Consider the following 18,085-nt stretch of genomic DNA (forward strand, 5'->3'; position numbering starts at 1 on the left):
CTCTTGTGTATAAATAAAGTAAGACTAATTTCTGTGGGGAATGATGGTGATAATAATGGTATATTAATAATAACTAATACTTTTGGAATGTCTGTTAAGTCCAGTTAGAGGCATAAGGATTTCTGAGTTGAAAAGAAACAACCCCCCCCCCCCGGATGTTAATAAATTTTAGTGAATAACATAGACTGCGTTTTCTGTGCATTTTAGGAGAGGAAGTGATAAGACTCCCTTTGACAAGAGCTATAAAGTAGGTCATCATCAAGAACACAGGAAATTTGATAGGACATATCCTGGCGGATAGAATGAGTAAATGCTACAACAGGAATAAATGCCTGATTAACTTTATTGCATCAAAACTAATATATTTTGTTAAATCAGTGAAGGAATAGTAAAGAAAGGTAGATGTGTGTGTGTGTGTGTGTGTGTGTGTGTGTGTGTTCTACTGGAGATTGAAGCTGGAGGCATTCTACTTTTGAGCTATAACCCTAGCCTGATTTTATTTCTTATTTGGAAACAGAGTCTCGGTATGATGATGAGTCTCACTACTTCCTGAGACTGTCTTCAAACCTGTGATCCTCCTGTCTCAGTCTTCCAAGTACAGAGATTACAGGTGTGCACCACCGTGCCCAGCTTAGGCAGATATATTTAAATAAAGCTTTTTTGTTCTTAGTATATACAAAAAGTGAATTGGTTCCTTTTTCTTCCCTACTGAAAGTATTAGTAGTTAGCACTTTTGCACATTATTTAGAAATACAGAAAATGATATTCTTACTGCAGAGAGATATTCTTTAGGTTCCTTGTAAAATGATTTTAGGATTCAAGTAATTTTTATACTTCTACCACCCCTAATTTTTATCCAACAGATGTTAAAACTCTTCTTAAAAAATAATTTGTCCAAGTGGCTATAATTTAAAAGAACAAATAAATATTCCTTATTTGGTTAAAAACTCTGTTTTATACTATTGTTTTAGAAATAGTCATAAAATTTATATTGCCCATAATATCTGAATTTATGTTATCTCATGATTTCTCATACTTCAGAAATGTTTTGTGTATTAAGATTTCAAAGTGAGCCAGTCTCTGACAACATTTTGGCTAATTTTTTCCAGTCTCTGTTTTGTACCTATAGAAGAGACTGGTAGTAGCTGGGCATGGTGGTGCATACCTGTAACACCAGTTCTTGGGAGGCTGAGTCAGGAGGATCATAGGTTCAAAGCCAGCCTCAGCAACTTAGCAAGATACTGTTTCCACATAAAAATAAAACTGAGCTTGAGGTGTAGTTTAGAGGTAGAATGCCCCTGGGTTCAATCCCTAGTAACACACACACACACACACACACACACACACACACACACACACACCAAAAATAAATAAATAAAAGACTAATAGCTAAAATTGATCATTTTCCAGCAGACATTTAATAGACCATCTACTAGGTTCAGAACACTATGGTTGGCATTACATGTTTAATCTTTAATTTGGAAGTCTGTTAACTTTCTGGAACTCCTACTATCATTAGCTTTCTGGAACTTCTACTATCAGCTTGTAACATTTACTTTCCCTTCCCTTACCAGGATGACCATGTCTTATCAGTAAGGTCACAGAGGGAGAAAAAATAAATATATATTGAGGACTAGACTTCCTGCTCTTAATATGCAGAAGTAACCTCATTGTGAGAGGATACTTTGAATTTTGTTATTTCTGTATTCTTTTATACATACATTAAACACACACATATTTCTGTGTGTTTTTAAAAGTTTATATGTTTTATGTGCATTTGATACAACAGTAATCTATCTGTACTGTGAGCTTAAATGACAAGTTTCACTACTCTCTCATCTTGGAGATTGACCCCAGGATAGTTTATCGAGTAATTTATGTGCTTACTTTTTTATGGAAAACTATTATTTGTGTTCACCGTTCAGGAAAGTCTTAGGCTACTGTTGATATGATTATAAAATTTATTGCTAAACAAGCATTTGTTAAACTATAGGTTTTAACATGTTAGGCATGAAATTGATTGGGTTGTGACCTACTAGTATAAAAAAAAATGAAAATAGAAAGTAAAGTCACTCGTGTTTTGGCCAACATTCTCACTCAGTGATTTAATTACTGGCACACAAAACATAGAGGAATAAAGATTTAATGGGACTCAGTTTCAGAGGTTTCAGTCTATAGGGCCAGCTCCAAAGCATAGATGGTGGTGGTGGCAGGGTTCTCAGAGGGATACCGCCCTCATATCATGGGGCTGAAAGCAGAGGAGAAGGGAGCGCAGGGAGCTGGTGGACATGTATAGCCCCCAAAACCACACTCCCAGAAACCCGCCTCCCAAGCTGTGCCCCACCTGTCTGGATTGCCATCCAGCAAAACCACTCAGCCTTTTAATCTACTCATGAGATTAGGACCCTCCTGATTCAATTACTTTATTATCTCCAAGCATTTATGTATTGCCAATACTTAAGTTTTTCCAGGGGACATCTATATCTAAACCATAACAACTATAACCAAGTAATAAAAGTAAATATTCTTTAATAAGAATTAAGTTTACCAGCCAGGACTGGTGGCATATATCTGTAATCTTACTCCTTGGGAAGCTGAAACAGGGGGATCAGAAGTTGCAGCCAGCCTCAGCAACTTAGTGAGACCCTGTTTCAAAATTTAAAAATTAAATAGGGCTAGGTATATAGGTCAGAGGTAGAATGCCTCTGTGTTCAGTTCCCAGTACCACTCAAAAAAAAATTTTTTTTTAAGTTTACTTAGAAGCTTTAGTTTTACTTGGGCATATGTTTGTATTTTATATCAGTGAGAAATATATTTTTTGTGGGCCACAATCAAAAAAGGTTGAAAACTAATTTCTAGGTGTTCACCTGGAGGCACAGTTAGCTCTACTTGGAGTAAGGGAGTGGGCTTGCTACAGCATAAGATGAATCTGGAGCAGCCTGAGGGTGAGAATGGGGGTGTATTGTTGTCATAGACATCTGCTAAAGCATACTGACATGAGTGTTGGGAACAAAGTTGTGCCTGTGACTATTACTGCAGCATTTTAAAAAAATTTTAAACATTTAAAGAGATTTAGAAAAAAGTGGGCTGGAACACCAAAGGCAAAGAGGAAAATGATGGTGAAGTCTAAGGTTGTATCTATTGTCTAAAGGTCAAGGGCACATGTGCAAATGTTTGTGAGAAGGTACTCCCTAATAATGCTAATCTACTATGAGAGAAGGATGTCTACATATCTTAAAACATACAAGTAGTCGGGCGTGGTAGTGCACGCTTGTAATCCCCATGCTTGGGAGGCGGAGACTGGAGGATCACGCAGGTTCGAAGCCAGTCGCACTGGCTTAAGAGACCCTGTTTTCAAATAAAAATATAAAATAGGTCTGGGAGTGTAGCCGGAGGTAGAAGGGTTTCCAGGAACCCCAGTACCACACACACACACACACACACACACACACACAAAAAAAAAAAAAAAAAAAAAAAAAAAAAAAAACCCAAACAAACAAATAAAAAAACCATGCAAGTAAAATCAACTATGAAATTATTTTGTGGCAATGGTACTATTAGTAATAATGACTTTGAAATTAAGCTTTTGGAATAAACAATTTTATACTGTTAATGCTTACATTTAGATCTATAATTCGTTTTGAATTATTTTTTATTTGTGCATGTGAGGTAGAGGTCTAATATTCCTTTCCATGTGAATATCCAGCTGTCCCAGTATTCTTGGCTCTTTCCCCATTAGAAAAATTACTTCTTTAAAGAATAATGAATAATAGCCAGGTATGGGAGTACATGCCTGTAATCCTTGCCCTTGAGAGGCTGACATAGGAGGATTACAGATGTGAGACTTGCTTCAGTAATTTAGCAAGGCCCTTGCAACTTAGTAAGACCCTGTTTAAATACAAAAAATAAAAAGTAGTGGAGATCTAGTTTGGGGATAGAAAGCCCTTTGCTTCAATTCCCCGTAAAACATACACACACACACACACACACACACACACACACACACACACGAACTGTGTATATTATGTTTTTATCACATTGAATCTCACTGTGATGTATAGTTGCAATGCACTAAAATAATTTTAAAGACTGAGAAAATGCACATATTTTAGGTATTTTTACAGTGACAAGCCAGCCTAAAGGTTTACTAAATTAAAATTTGTAACAATTGAATATTATAATCTGAAATAACCAAAAATTATGTGCATCTAATAATGTGAAATGGATGTCAGATAGTACAAATGAAAAGATACCTGGCTTATAAATAAGTGTGGCTAGTAGTATAGTCTCATGTATATTTCATTTATAGAAAATGTAATATGCTGAAGGAAATAATCAGCTTAAGAATCATAACTCTTGTTTATTCGTTCTCTTCCTTCTTTAGAAAAACCTCATGTAATTGGGCAAAATTGATTCTTCATCAGGCTTATTTTGGAAACTCTAAGCCTTTTACTTAAGCCTTTTGAAACCCAGAATCCCATCTCTTACAACTCAGAAGTATTTGCTTTTATAACTTGTCTTTTGTGTGGGTTTTAGAAGCCTTAATTTGAAAGGTAGGAATGGTAATATTGAAGTGTGTTCCCTGTGATCCTTGTCGTGCTCTCTTCCTATGCCATAGGGTATCCCTGACTGAATTTGTTGGGGGAAAGCATGTGGGCAGTACAAGAAAATACTGTGGGCTAAAGGACCTTTATTTGTGTTTTCCAAAAGGTATTCTGTTATATCTCCAGTATCATCTTCATAAATAAATAAATGAGAGCTGCATATGCATTGATAACTAAGTTCTTAGGTAAGTTCTGTTATTTTTAGCTTAATAAAAACCCAACTGTAAGAAGAACATTAGCTGAGGACAGTGAAAGACGTAATCAAGGAAGCAGTGGTCTCACCACCTTTATTTCAACTTGAAGACCTCTTTGTCAGCCAAAGCTCTACTCCATATATCTGTTTTAGAAAATTTACATTTTATTGCCCAGTTAATCAATTCTTGAAATATTTTTATAGGAAAGAAAGAAAACTCTCCTTTATATATGAGAAAATTTTAATTAATGCTTGTGTCAATTAGCTAAAAGATGTATGCCTCATTTATAAGATGAAGTGGAGAGGTAAAGTTGGATAATTTGCATATTAAACTGTTGCTTCTTAAAAATGTTAACACATAGCCAGGCGTGGTAGCGCACACCTGTAATCCAGTATTCAGGAGGCTGCGACCAGAGGATCATGGTTCGTGGACAGCCTCAGCTACTTAGTGAGGCCCTCCGCAACTTAGTGAGACCCTGTTTCAGGATAAAGAATAAAAAATAGGGCAGGGGTGTAGCTCGAAGGTTGAATGCCCCTGGGTTCCATCCCCAGACCCACACGCACAAAAAATTTAACACATGTATATAATTGATTTGTGTTCATCTCATTTAACATGTGTAAGTTAAACATTACACACATCTAGATAGCAATGAACTGTACACAAAAATGATATTTTAGGAATATTGTAAAACTTAAGAAACATAGTTTTAAACTCCTTACATGGAGTATTTATGGATTTCTGTAATAATATTAGAAATGGAACATTCTCTACCCAGTTTAGAGTAGGATAGAAATTCTTTCTTCTCTCCTTTCTTTTACTACTTACAGTTCCACGTTTGGCAGAACATATTACAAAAGAAAATATTTAAAGCATCACCTACTAAAGTTAATGATTAAATTTAAAAATTGCTGGTTTTCGCCGGGCGTGGTGGCGTTTGGGAGGCAGAGACAAGAGCGCTGATTCGGAGCCAGCCTTGCTGGCTTAAGAGACCCTGTTTCCACATAAAGTTAAAAAATAGGTATGGGAGTGTAGCCTGGAGGTAGAAGGGCTTCCAGGAACCCCAGTACCACCAAAAATAAAAATAAAAAAATAAAATAAAATAAAATGAAAATTGCTGATTTTCAGAGGGACTCCAGATAATGGAGGGGAAACCTCAGCAATGCTAGATTGGAAGGATAGGAGAGGAAGAAGGCTGAGGTTGATTAATGGAGGAGCTACATTCGAATATGTGTAAAAGTAGTGTGTAGCATGGTCAACCTGGACATTCATCGTTGGGGGTGGGAGAGGGCACCAAGCACAGTCTGAATGTGTGCCATTTTCAATATGATCCACATTTAAAAAAAAAAAAAAAAACTAGCCGGGAGTCGTGGCACACGCTTGTAATCCCAGCATTCTGGAGACGGGAAGATCGCGGTTCGCAGACAGCCTCAGCTGCTTAGTGAGGCCCTCTGCAGCTCAGTGAGACCCGGTTTCAAAATAAAGAATAAAAAATAGGGCAGGGGCCGTAACTCAGAGGTCGAATGCCCCTGGGTTCCATTCCCAGACACGCAAAAATAAAATAAAAGAAAATTTAAAACCTGAAAAAAATTGCTGGTTTTTAGGTCTTATTAATTGCTGTATAGTTTTGTAAACTAATGTGTGAGAGTAATTTCCACAGAGTAACTATTGGAAAGGCACTGAACTCAAGGCACATAACTGATGTAACTGTTTATTGCACTGCTGTACCTTTTTCTATCTCATAAAAATGAAAATAGCAGTTTCCACTTTTTTGCTTCCTCATTCATGAGTCGGTTGAAGACTCAGGTTTCCCTTGCTTATCTTCATGGTACAAACAGCCTGAAAATTCCTTGTATGGGTGTATATTGTGGATGCATGTTGAGGGGTATAGAAGTTTTGCTTTTTTAAACATTTTTTTCCATAGAAGAGTAATAAGTCTATTTTTCCAGTTAAGGAGAGTGCAGGGAGGAAAGTGAAGTTTGCAAAACATTTCATAGTAGACTTTTTATTTAAAGTAACTTTTGCCCGGGAGGTAAAGTTCAGGGGTAGAGCACTTGACTATCATGCACAATTCCCAGCAATGATAAAAAGGTATTTTTAGACACAGAGATTTGAAAAGAATACAAAGAATCCCATATACCCTTCACTCCAATTTGTCATTCTGTCTTTTGTTATTTTTCTCAGTATTATAGATGCTATTTTATCTATAACATATATAATTTTAGAGATAATAGTGCATATATACATGTACTACATTATTTTTTCAGAATCATGTAGAATAAAATGCAGAGATAATATATGTTTACCCCTAAATATTTCAGTGTATATTTTCTTAAGGAAGGACAGTGTTTTATATAAGACTATTATTTGATTTCTAGACCTTTTTCAATATGCTTGTTGTCCCACTATGTCCTTTAGTAACAAAGGAGAGACATATTTCTTGGTTCAGGATTGAATCCTGGAGCACATGTTATAGTTGACTTATCTCTTTTAGGCTTCTTCAATCTAGAGCAGTTCTTCAGTTTTTCTTTATCTGTTTCAGCTTCAACATTTTTGAAGAGCACAAACCACTTAATATGCAGAATTTTTCTCAGTTTTATTTTTTCTTATAAGATTGAGTTTATGGATTTTTGACCAGATACTACAGAAATTATGCAGAATTTTTCTCAGATTGATTTTTTTCTTATAAGATAGTTTGTGGATTTTTTTACCAGAATACTACAGAATACAGAAGTACTATATAAGGTCTTGACTTTCTTCCAAAATATTTTTAAGTTATTAATTTTAATATTATTATATGGTAAACAGTCAAAACTTCTTAGATTTGTCAAGAAATTAAAAATCAGCCTATTATGTTTATTTTCCAATTGCTTCTTAAGAATATTTGTAGCCTTTAAAGTACCTTAGACAAAGTGAAAATTACTGAATATAATTAGGGTGGGGGGATGGGGAAGAGCTTAATGCTTGAAGTATAAATTGGAGTATGTGTTTTATGTAAATGAACACAGACATTGCAATGCTATTGGACCTTTAATCCTTCAGCTAAAATTGGTAAATTATTTATTCCTTGAGCATTTCTGCCAGAACACTGAAATCAATATACTATTCTCCTTTTAGGAGTTTTACACCTTCCCAAGGCAAACATTCAAATGTGTTCAATAGGGAGATAAGAGAGAGCACTGTTAGGTAAAAGAAAATAGACTAAGTTTATTAGTACACTTTTAATGAAATCTTTTTTTTTCTTTTTTTGACTTTATATTATTTTTTATACATTTACTTATTTTCAAAAAAAATCTATCCTAACATGAAATATGAACTCGAAAAAGAACATAGCTAGAAGATGTACAATTTCTGATTTCAAACCTTATAAAGCAACAATAATCGAAACAGTGTAGTACTGCTATAAAGGCAGCTATATAAACCAGTGGAATAAAATAAAAAGCCTAGAAATAATTTCTTCCATATATGCTCAGGTTATTTTTGACAAGGTTTCCAAGAACATTTGGTGAAGGAAATAATAATTTTTTCTCTAAATATTGTTGAAAAATAACAGTTACATGAAAAGGCATAAAATTGGACCCTTACCTAACACCATATACAAATATTAACTCAAAATAGATAAAAGACCTAAATGTAAATCTTAAGACTATAAACTTTTAGAAGAAAACCTGGGTCATAAAACTTCACAACATTGAAATTGGCAGTGATTTCTTAGATATGATTCCAAAGGCACAGACAACAAAAGAATAAACAAACAAACTTCATAAAAAATAAAAAATATTGTACATCCAAAGACAATGCAAACAGAATTAAAAGTTACTGATAGAATGGAATAAAATATTTCCAAATGCTATATCTGAAGGTATATTAATATTCCAAATAGAAATCCTAAAAATTAGCAACAATAAAAGCAAACAATACAATTTAGAAATAGGTAAAAGACTAAAATAGGTAATGAATCTCCAAAGATTTTTATATGACCAATAAACACATGAATATCACTCATCATTATCATAATATAACTAATCATTAAGGAAATACAAATAAAAACTATAGTGAAATACTATTTCACATTTGTTAGGATGGCTACTTAACATGAATTACCTTGCTCCAGCCCTTTACCTTGAATTTGTTATTCTCTTTACTTGTAAAGTGTGTTTCTTGTAAGCAGCAGATGGATGGATTCTGGTTTTTAATCCATTTTACCACTTACGTCTTCTTATTGGGGAATTGAATATTTACACTGAATGTAAATATTCAGTGTAATTATTGAGAGATAACTTTTAATACCTAACATGGTAAGATTTTATTTCTGTTTGAAATACTGTTTATTCTTCTTTGCTTAGTTGTCTGCTGGATGGAAAATCTTGTTTCTCTGGTTCTGGTGTATATTACCTATTTCCTCCTTGTAGTTAATCTCTTTGAGTATTTTCTCTAGTGCTGGTTTTGAAGACATAAATTCCTTCAGATTCTGTTTGTCATGGAAGCTTCTTATTTCCCCATCTAATCTGATAGATAGGTTTGCTGGGTAGGACATTTTTGGCTGGATGTTGTTTTCTTTCAGAGTTTGGAATATGTTACTCCAAGTCCTTCTGGCTTTCATGACTTGGTTTGGGAAGTCTGGAGTGATTCTAATTGGTTTGCCTCTGAATGTCACTTGGCCTTTTGTTTTTGTTTTTGTTGCCTTTAAGATTCTCTGCTCGACTTCTACATTGGCCATTTTGACATTATGTGGCATGGGGAACCTTTTCTCTGATCCTGTCTAAAGGGAGTTTTATAAGTTTCTTGGACCTGTGTATCAACCTCTTGCTCTATGTTTGGGAAATTTTCTGCTATTATTTCTTTGAAGATATTATTGATCCCTTTGGTTTCACTTTCTTTTCCCTTCTCTATTCCAATTATTCTTAGGTTAGCTCTTCTTTAACTGGGCCCATATTTCTTCAATGTCAGATTCCTGCCATCTAATTTTTTTTCTAAGTTATAAATTATGCGTTTGTTTTTGGAGTGCTCATTCTCTAAGAGCGAGATTCTATTTTCCATGTGGTCTAATTGATTGTTTATACTTTGAATTAATGCCTTTACTTCAATGATTGCATCCTTTATTTCTTTTAGACTCTCTCTAAATTCTTTTCGAATTTTTATTTCTGATTTGATATTATATTTCTGATTTGATATTATGGGGTTGTGGGCATTCATTGCTCTATTGTTGTTCCTCTTTCCCATAATTTCAGAAGTTTGTGCCTTCTCTGGGTTCTTACCCGGGTCACCATGACTTCACTTAGGGTGCTCTGGATCTCAAGTTTGTCGTAATCTCAGCCGCCACTACTCCTTTACTGGGTTGTATCGTAAAGTCTCAGACCCAGGGAGTTAACCGAGGCTGCACGAGACCGTGGGAGGTGCTGGGCTGGGCGTTTTCCCATAGGGAGCTACAACTAGGGTGTGGTATCTCTGCCACCGCTCCTGGGTTGGTCTGTAAAATTTCAGACCCAGGGAGATTATCAAAGCTGCGCAAGTCCCTGGGCATGCAGTGCTGGGATTTCTCCTGTAGTGGCTGCAATTTCACTTATGGTTATTGTGCGTACTGATCTGGAGTTGTCAGGCCTGGTGAACTCGCCGCCACTGCTGGCAATATGGAGCCGCTGCCACGCCCTCGGCTGTGAGGATGGTGTATTTCTTTTCTGGTTTTGAGCTCCGTTCTGAGTCCCTGGAAGGCGTGATGATCTTGTCCACTGGGAATTTTAGACGTTCTTTGCACTGGAAGAACTGCTGAATTACACCCAAATGATTCGCAGCTGCTCACTTCGGCTCTTTGTTTATCTTTCTTCTCTGGAGCCTGGTGCTGTGAGGGAAGATGGTGCCGGCGCGGCTCTGCTGCCACATTGTGGGCTGGTTTCTTTTTTGGTTTCTGGTTGTTCTTCTAGACTTCTTTTTCTCTGTCCCTTGTGTTTACATTTTTTATTTCTCTGCTGATAGTGTTTTCTGGGTATGAAAAGTGCTGATTTTGTGGCACTATTGAGTGTTAGCAAGACTCGTAAATGCTGCTTTTCTTGGTTGCCATCTTCCCGAAGTCTTAATGAAATCCTAAGTCATTGTGTACTTGTTGAATCAATCCTAAAATTTAGAAACCTTTTTTTAGGTATTTCCAAATTGCCTTCAAAATGGTCAGATCTATCTTTGCTTTTACTGTCAAATTCAATAATTCTAGTTCTTAGCCACATGTGGTGGCACACACTTGGGAGGCTGAGACAGGAAGATTGCAGGTTCACAGCTAGTGAGGTCCTATGCCACTTAGTGAGACCCTGTTTCAAAATAAAAATAAAATAGGGCTAGGGGTGTATCTTGGAGGTAGAATGCCCCTGGCTTCAATCCTGAGTATTCAATGTATGAATCTGAAAAAAAAAAAAAATCTAGTTCTTGAATTATATTTCTCCCTTGGCCTGTTTTTTTTTTTATTTCTCCAAAGAGTAATATTAAGCATTTTCCTTTTTGTTTTTCCCTATGGTACTGGAGGTGGAACCCAGGGGCCGTCTACTTCCAGGCTGTACCTCCAGACCTATTTTTATATTTTATTTGAAAACAGGGTGTCACTAAGCTGCTGAGGCTGGCTTTGAACCTGTGATCCTCCTCTCTCAACATCTCAAGTACTGGGATTACAAGCATGTGCCACCACGCCCCACTCATGAAGTATTTCTTACATGCCATGAAGTATTTCTTACATGCCAATATGATATATTTCTTCTTTTCAGAAAGTGATATAAATTATCTTACCTGAGATGTATAGCTATTATTCTCATTGTGAAACTAAAGCCTAATTACTCCACATTACAATTTAAAATTTATATTCTTTATGATATTTTCTAAAATTAATTTTATCTTGTTCTAGACACTAGTCCTAAGATTTCTTTACAACAAATTGAATACAGTTAATGTGGCTAAATTTCCATTTATAGTGCTTTGATACTGGACCGTATCATTTTTATTGCACCCTGAAGTGAGGAGGAGTATTTTTCTTAATATATTTGTATCTCCTGTTCTATACAGATGAGTGACATTTATATATATATATATATATATATATATATATATATATATTTTTTTTTTTTTTTTTTTTTTTTTTTTTTTTTTTGCGTGTCTGGGGATGGAACCCAGGGGCATTCGACCTCCGAGCTATAACCCCTGCCCTAATTTTTATTCTTTATTTTGAAACTGGGTCTCACTGAGTTGGAGAAGTCTCACTAAGTAGCTGAGGCTGTCCGTGAACTGTGATCCTCCTATCTCAGCCTCCCGTATGCTGGGATTACAAGCATGCACCACCACGCCTGGCCTTATATAAAAAATTTTAATGTCATTAGTTGAGTTTATTTTGTTTTGTTCAGACCTTAAATCATGAGTTGACAAACTTTGGCCCATGTGTCAAATCATACCCTTCACCTGTTTTGTAAAAAGTTTTATTGGAACATTTTTATACCATTCATTTATATATTTCTGTGATTCTTTTTGTGATGTTGTTGCAGAGTTGAGTAGTTACAATTATGTGGCCTCCAAAACCTAAAATATTGCCGGGTGTGGTGGTGCACGCTTGTAATCCCTGTGCTTGGGAGGTGGAGACTGGAGGATCACATAGGTTCGAAGCCAGCCACGCTGGCTTAAGAGACCCTGTTTCCAAATTTAAAAATTATATAAAATATCTCTGGGAGTGTAGCCCGGAGGTAGAAGGGTTTCCAGAAACCCCCGTACCACACACACAGAAACACCCTAAAATATTTATTCTCTGACTTTTGTCTGGCCCTTGTATTAGGTGATGCACATTTCAGCATGCTATAATCTTGTTTTCTTTTTATAGCATACAGTGTGTTGTTCTCTCCATATTGTCCATGATTTGTCTATGATTTATGAACTTATTCAAGGATTATACAAGTAATAACTGTAGGAAGAATTCCTAGGAGTGAATTTGCTGGTTTGGAAACTTTTTAAAATTTGGGTAGCTTTGGCTTTCCCCAAAGGGTTATACCAGTTTATATTTAAATTATTAATTTTGTGTCAGGGCCTTTTTTTCCGTAACTTTACTACTCAGTGCATTGACACTTTTTAAAAATCTTTACCAGCCTCTTAGAAAAAAACTATAATGAATGATTTGCTCATCTTTTTAATGTGTTGGATTGAACTTATGTTTCTATTTAAAAGCCATCTAAGACATGCATGGTGGCTCAGGCCTATAATTCTAATACTTGCGAGAATGAAACAGGAAGACCACAGGTTTGAGGTCAGCTACAGAAACCTAGTTATGACCTGTTTCAAAAACAAAAAAATAAAAAGGGCTGGGGATGTAGCTCAGAGGTAGAGTACCTCTGGATTCAATTCCTAGCAGCACACACACACACACACACACACACACACACACATGAGCCATTGGTGTTTCCTTTTGTTTTTGTTTTTGTTTGTTTTGTTATTGTTTTTGCAGTGCAGCAGATCTATTCCAGGGCCTCGCACACTAGGCAAACATTCTACCCCTGAGCTACATCCCAGCCCACATTTATTTTTCATGAATTGTCTTTAAATGTCCTCCCTGGAACCTTCTTGAAGTCTGTTATACTCTTATAAAATATATAGTGAGCATGTGTTCACTGTAGATTTATTTACCTCTAATAAAGGAAGTTGCATGATGATAAATGTGATTCTGAGGAGGATCTATGAATTTGAAATACATATAGTCAGTGAAGGAAAGAAATTCTTACAAATTATACACATACCCCCCAACAATTCCAAGGACTATATTTCTTACTAGACAGAATCCATGTACATTTTACCAGACAATTATTCTCTATTGACGACCAGTTTTCTCTGACAGTCCAACTTTAGAGTCTATTCTTTAATCAATAGTGAATGTTAATTCACACAAAATTCTCTTCTCCAGAGCATCAGATGATTATTCAGCAGGCTGCTTGTTGATAACTATACCATATGAAGGGACATGAATCATTTGCCATATTTCTACATTTTGGATAATTTTTATGAAAATTTCTCTGTTTTATTAAAATTATTTCAAGAGATACTATTTCTTTAAAGTTTACCAATGAACTTCTAAGAAGGTCACAAAATTCACTAATGTCTATTATAAAATATTTTCATTTTTCTTTCTGTAGGAACTCATTATACAATGACAAATGGAGGTGGTATTAATAGTTCTACACACTTACTGGATCTTTTGGATGAACCGATTCCAGGTGTCGGTACATATGATGATTTTCATACTATTGATTGGGTGCGAGAGAAATGTAAAGACAGAGAAAGGCATAGACGGGTAAGTGTTTCAGTTACTTTTGAAGACAGTGCATGGAGATCACATCATTGATTTTAGTCCATCAAAATATGTTAAAATTTTTTAAGTAACTTTCTTCATTTTGTAAATCTGTTTTATCCTCTTTCTTTAAAAAAATTATATACTATATCTTTTGGAAAAGCTTAAAAACAAAGAAGTATGATTAAAAGACAAAGTAGGAAAGACAGAAAAAAAGCACAGCATGGGTTGGGAGAAGATCAAGCCAAGTTTGAGCTGTGAAGTCAGCATAATTTTTGGCCTTGAGCAGCTGAGCAAGCTAAAGCAAGAGAGAAAGCTTGTGAAAATCCATCATATTATAAAAAAAGAAGATTTGTACTGGGAAATAATTTTTTGGACTTTGCTGTCTTATTCCCTTTTCAGTATTAAATTCTGAAATATTTCTCAGATTGAATCCTGAATAAAGCTTTTTGTGTGTCTTAATAAGTCAGTAATTTAAAAAATGCTTACATGTAGTACAATGTATAGATTCTTTTTATTGACAGCCATGACTCACTGGTATAATATAATCCAAAGTATGTATTTTTGAAAAAGAAAAAATATCTTTGAAAAATTTTCTACATCGCTAGAGGCTGCATTTCTAGTCTTGTAAGTTTATGTAGTTTTCTAATTAATTTATATATATATTTTTAGTGTTCTAATTTAAATTCATTTCCCAAAGGGCTTAATGTCTAGTTCTCAAATTGGTCCCCATTAAGTCACAGTCATGCCAAAAACGTCAACATTACAAACTTTGTAACTTAATTCAGTGCACATACATATGCACACACACGCGCGCGCATACACACCACTGTCAGAAAAAGTATCACCAACAATATACTTTCTGAAAATTTTAGTGTTTTTTTCTGTAATATTTGTCTTACTATTGATCCTGCTAATGTTATACAAACTACTGTTTCAAAGTCCCTTGGAATATTTTCTTTCTATGTCATTATGTTACCATGTAGATGTATTTAGATTCATTTGTTTTAATTTATTTTGATTTTTTTTCAAAAATTGTGTTTTTAGTTTTAATTTTGCTTTTTATAATTATTTAGAATATTTCTATGGTTTCAAAGCTAAATGTACAAAACATATATTCAAAGAAGTCTAGTTTCTTTCTCTGTTCCTTTTAACCTTGTCTTTCTCCCCTACAAGTAATGATTTACATTTTTAATCATATGGTTTATCCCTTCACTTTAAAAACACAACCATATGTATTTATATTATCTTTCTTAGATAAACAGCATACTTCTAGCCCATGCTTTTTCCCCTCAAACAAGTGTATCCTTACTAATTGCTACAGAATTTTTCACTACATAGATGTTTTAAAGTTTAACAAGTATTATATACTTAAAAAGATTTAGAAGATTTTTTTATTTTTCTTAGAAGTAATGATGAGTGAACATGTGCATAACTATCTTTTTTGTGCTTGTTATTTACTATCAAGCATTGGTTTAGTGATTGGGGTGATAAGCATTAGTGCAAAGAGAATGGTAGTCTGAAACTCATTTAATATTACATGTTATCAGACATTAGTTATGTTTAGTGAGAAAAAGTAATGTTGAATTTAGTCACTTTTTTTTCTTTTTTAATTAAAAAAATTTTTTTTGGTACTGGGGATTGAACCCAAGGCACTCTATCACTGAGTAGTATCTCATGCCTTTTTCATTTTTTGAGACAGGGCCTCAGTTACCCAGGCTAACTTAACCTGTAGTTGTACAAAGTATTAATGCCTGTGTTTGGATGCTTGGATGCTTTTAGTATAGGAATAAAATTTCCTTATTCCAACTGATGTAGGTGTGTGTGTGTGTGTGTGTGTGTGTGTGTGTGTGTGTGTGTGTTGTTTGAACCCAGGGCCTCATAGGTGCAGGGCAGGTGCTCTACTCCTAAGCTGTATCCTCAGTTTTGTTTTGTTTTTTTAATGGAGCCGTGTGACTTCAGATAGACCACATAGACCGCATGCTTAAAATAGACCAGGTCATTGAATTCCAGCTGAAGCTTTCCTGCAGCAGGATGGTTGAGCACTAAAGTCCTAGGTAGAGAATATAGCTTTTAAAAACACAATCCTAGTAGGACAGAAGTAGTTTGGGCTAGTTAGGGAGTAGGTTTAGAAATTCACTTACCAAGTGCTGTGTGCATGTATGTTTATTTCACTTTACACCTTACTATGATGTTTAATTACAGTGCACCAAAAAAGGTGTATGTGTGTGATTGTGTGTGTGTGTGTGTGTGTGTGTGTGTGTATACATTTTTTTTTTCTGGGTCTGAGGATGGAACCAAGGGGCATCCTACCTCTGGCCTATACCCCCTTCCCTAATTTTTTTTCCTTAATTTTGAAACAGGGTTTCACTAAGTTGCGGAGGACCTCACTAAGTAACTGAGGCTGTCCACAAATCGCGATCCTCCAGTCTCAGCCTCCTGAATACTGGGATTACAAGTGTGTGCCACCACACCTGGCCAAAAAGTATATTTTTTTTTAAAAAAAGAATTTCATTCTTATGAGAGAGATGAGACTTGTCATCTTGTGTCTTGATGGACTTAGATCTGGATCAATCTATTACCTTCCTTTTTTCTCCTAACTGCCTACACTGTATTCAATGAAGGACACTTTTCTTTTGCTGTATACAGTGATGAAGGAGCCTTTGGATCCTACCAGTGAGATTGGAACTCTTCACACTTGTATATTTACAGATCTATAAATTTGGGGACTCTCTTTATCCACAAGACTATTCTACATTGTATTTATGGTCCTTTATTGTTCTATACTGATGTTACCTTTTAAAGATATTACCTTTTATAATCCACTTAACTATAAATATCAGAAAATGACAGATATTTTCAATAGTATTTTCTTATTCCACTAACATAAACATACCTGTGTTAGAATTTGATTCAATTCAGAAGTCTTTTTGTATATGTGTTTATGTTACTGGAGATTGAGCGTGGGGACTGTAACTCTGAGCTATACCCCCCAGCCCAAATTAATTAATTGGTTAACTAATTAACTTTGTGGTACTGGGAATTGAACCCAGGGGCATTCTACATCCAAGCTGTACCCCAGCCCTATTTTTTATCCTTTTATTTTGAAACAAGTTGTCACTAAGTTGCAGAGGACCTCACTAAGTATCTGAGGCTGGTACAAACCTGTGATCCTCCTTTGTCAGCCTCCCAAGTACTGGAATTACAAGCATGTACCACCATAAGAGTCTCACTTTTTGCTGAGGTTGTCTTGAACCTGCAATCCTCCTGTCTCAACTTCCCAAGTACTAGAATTACAGGCATGCACCACCACACCCACATGGGTGGGTCAGACTTTTATGTGGTTCATAGACCCCTTTGCACTCAAATCCTGACTTTTTATTAAAATATAGATCTTTAGGTAAATGCTTATCATCTGGCTTCCCAGTCATCTGACTTTGGCCAAAACTTACCTTCCCTGCTGTTTAGTTCAGAAGGTACTTCTCTGTTTAAGGTAACTGAGAAAAACTGCTAGATCCTGAAATTGTGGCTTCTATTTATAGTTTGAAAAAAATGAAGCATAAACATTTCTAATTTCAGATCAACAGCAAAAAGAAAGAGTCAGCATGGGAAATGACGAAAAGTTTGTATGATGCGTGGTCAGGATGGCTAGTAGTAACACTAACAGGATTGGCATCAGGTAAAGAAAATCTTTAAAATAATTCTTTTTTAAAATGAACAGAACTATAAATAGTTCTCCACTTCTTCCTTCAAATTTTCTCTCCAGATTCTGCTGTATTTTTTAATGCCTTTTTTCCCTCCCTCAAAAAATATTCTTAGATTTTAAGAGGCAGGAGGGTCCTGAGTCTGGTCTTGGTTCTGTCACTTTAAGTGTCTTTTTAACTCAGTCTCTTTTTGAGCTCAGTTTCCATAACTGTAACCAGATAACCAGTGAAATTTCTTCTATTTTGATATTTTAATGGCTAATTTTTATTTAGTGCCTCCCATGTGTC

At 35.3% G+C, this 18,085-nt stretch overlaps 1 protein-coding gene across 6 annotated transcripts in view; it reads left to right on the top strand.

Moving 5' to 3' along the window:
• Window positions 1-18,085, top strand: part of CLCN3 (chloride voltage-gated channel 3) — a gene marked incomplete at both ends in the record, with an annotated part of 59,420 nt that overhangs the window by 14,021 nt on the left and 27,314 nt on the right. For all 6 annotated transcript variants that reach the window (XM_080710784.1, XM_080710785.1, XM_080710787.1 and 3 more), the window contains 2 exons: window positions 13,939-14,096; window positions 17,673-17,772. In XM_080710784.1, coding sequence (XP_080566910.1) covers window positions 13,939-14,096; window positions 17,673-17,772 — 258 coding nt within the window. The remainder of the gene's footprint in view (window positions 1-13,938; window positions 14,097-17,672; window positions 17,773-18,085) is intronic.

The sequence above is a fragment of the Muscardinus avellanarius genome, assembly GCF_963383645.1.
Source record: "Muscardinus avellanarius genome assembly, chromosome: 14".
NCBI classification, from domain to species: domain Eukaryota; kingdom Metazoa; phylum Chordata; class Mammalia; order Rodentia; family Gliridae; genus Muscardinus; species Muscardinus avellanarius.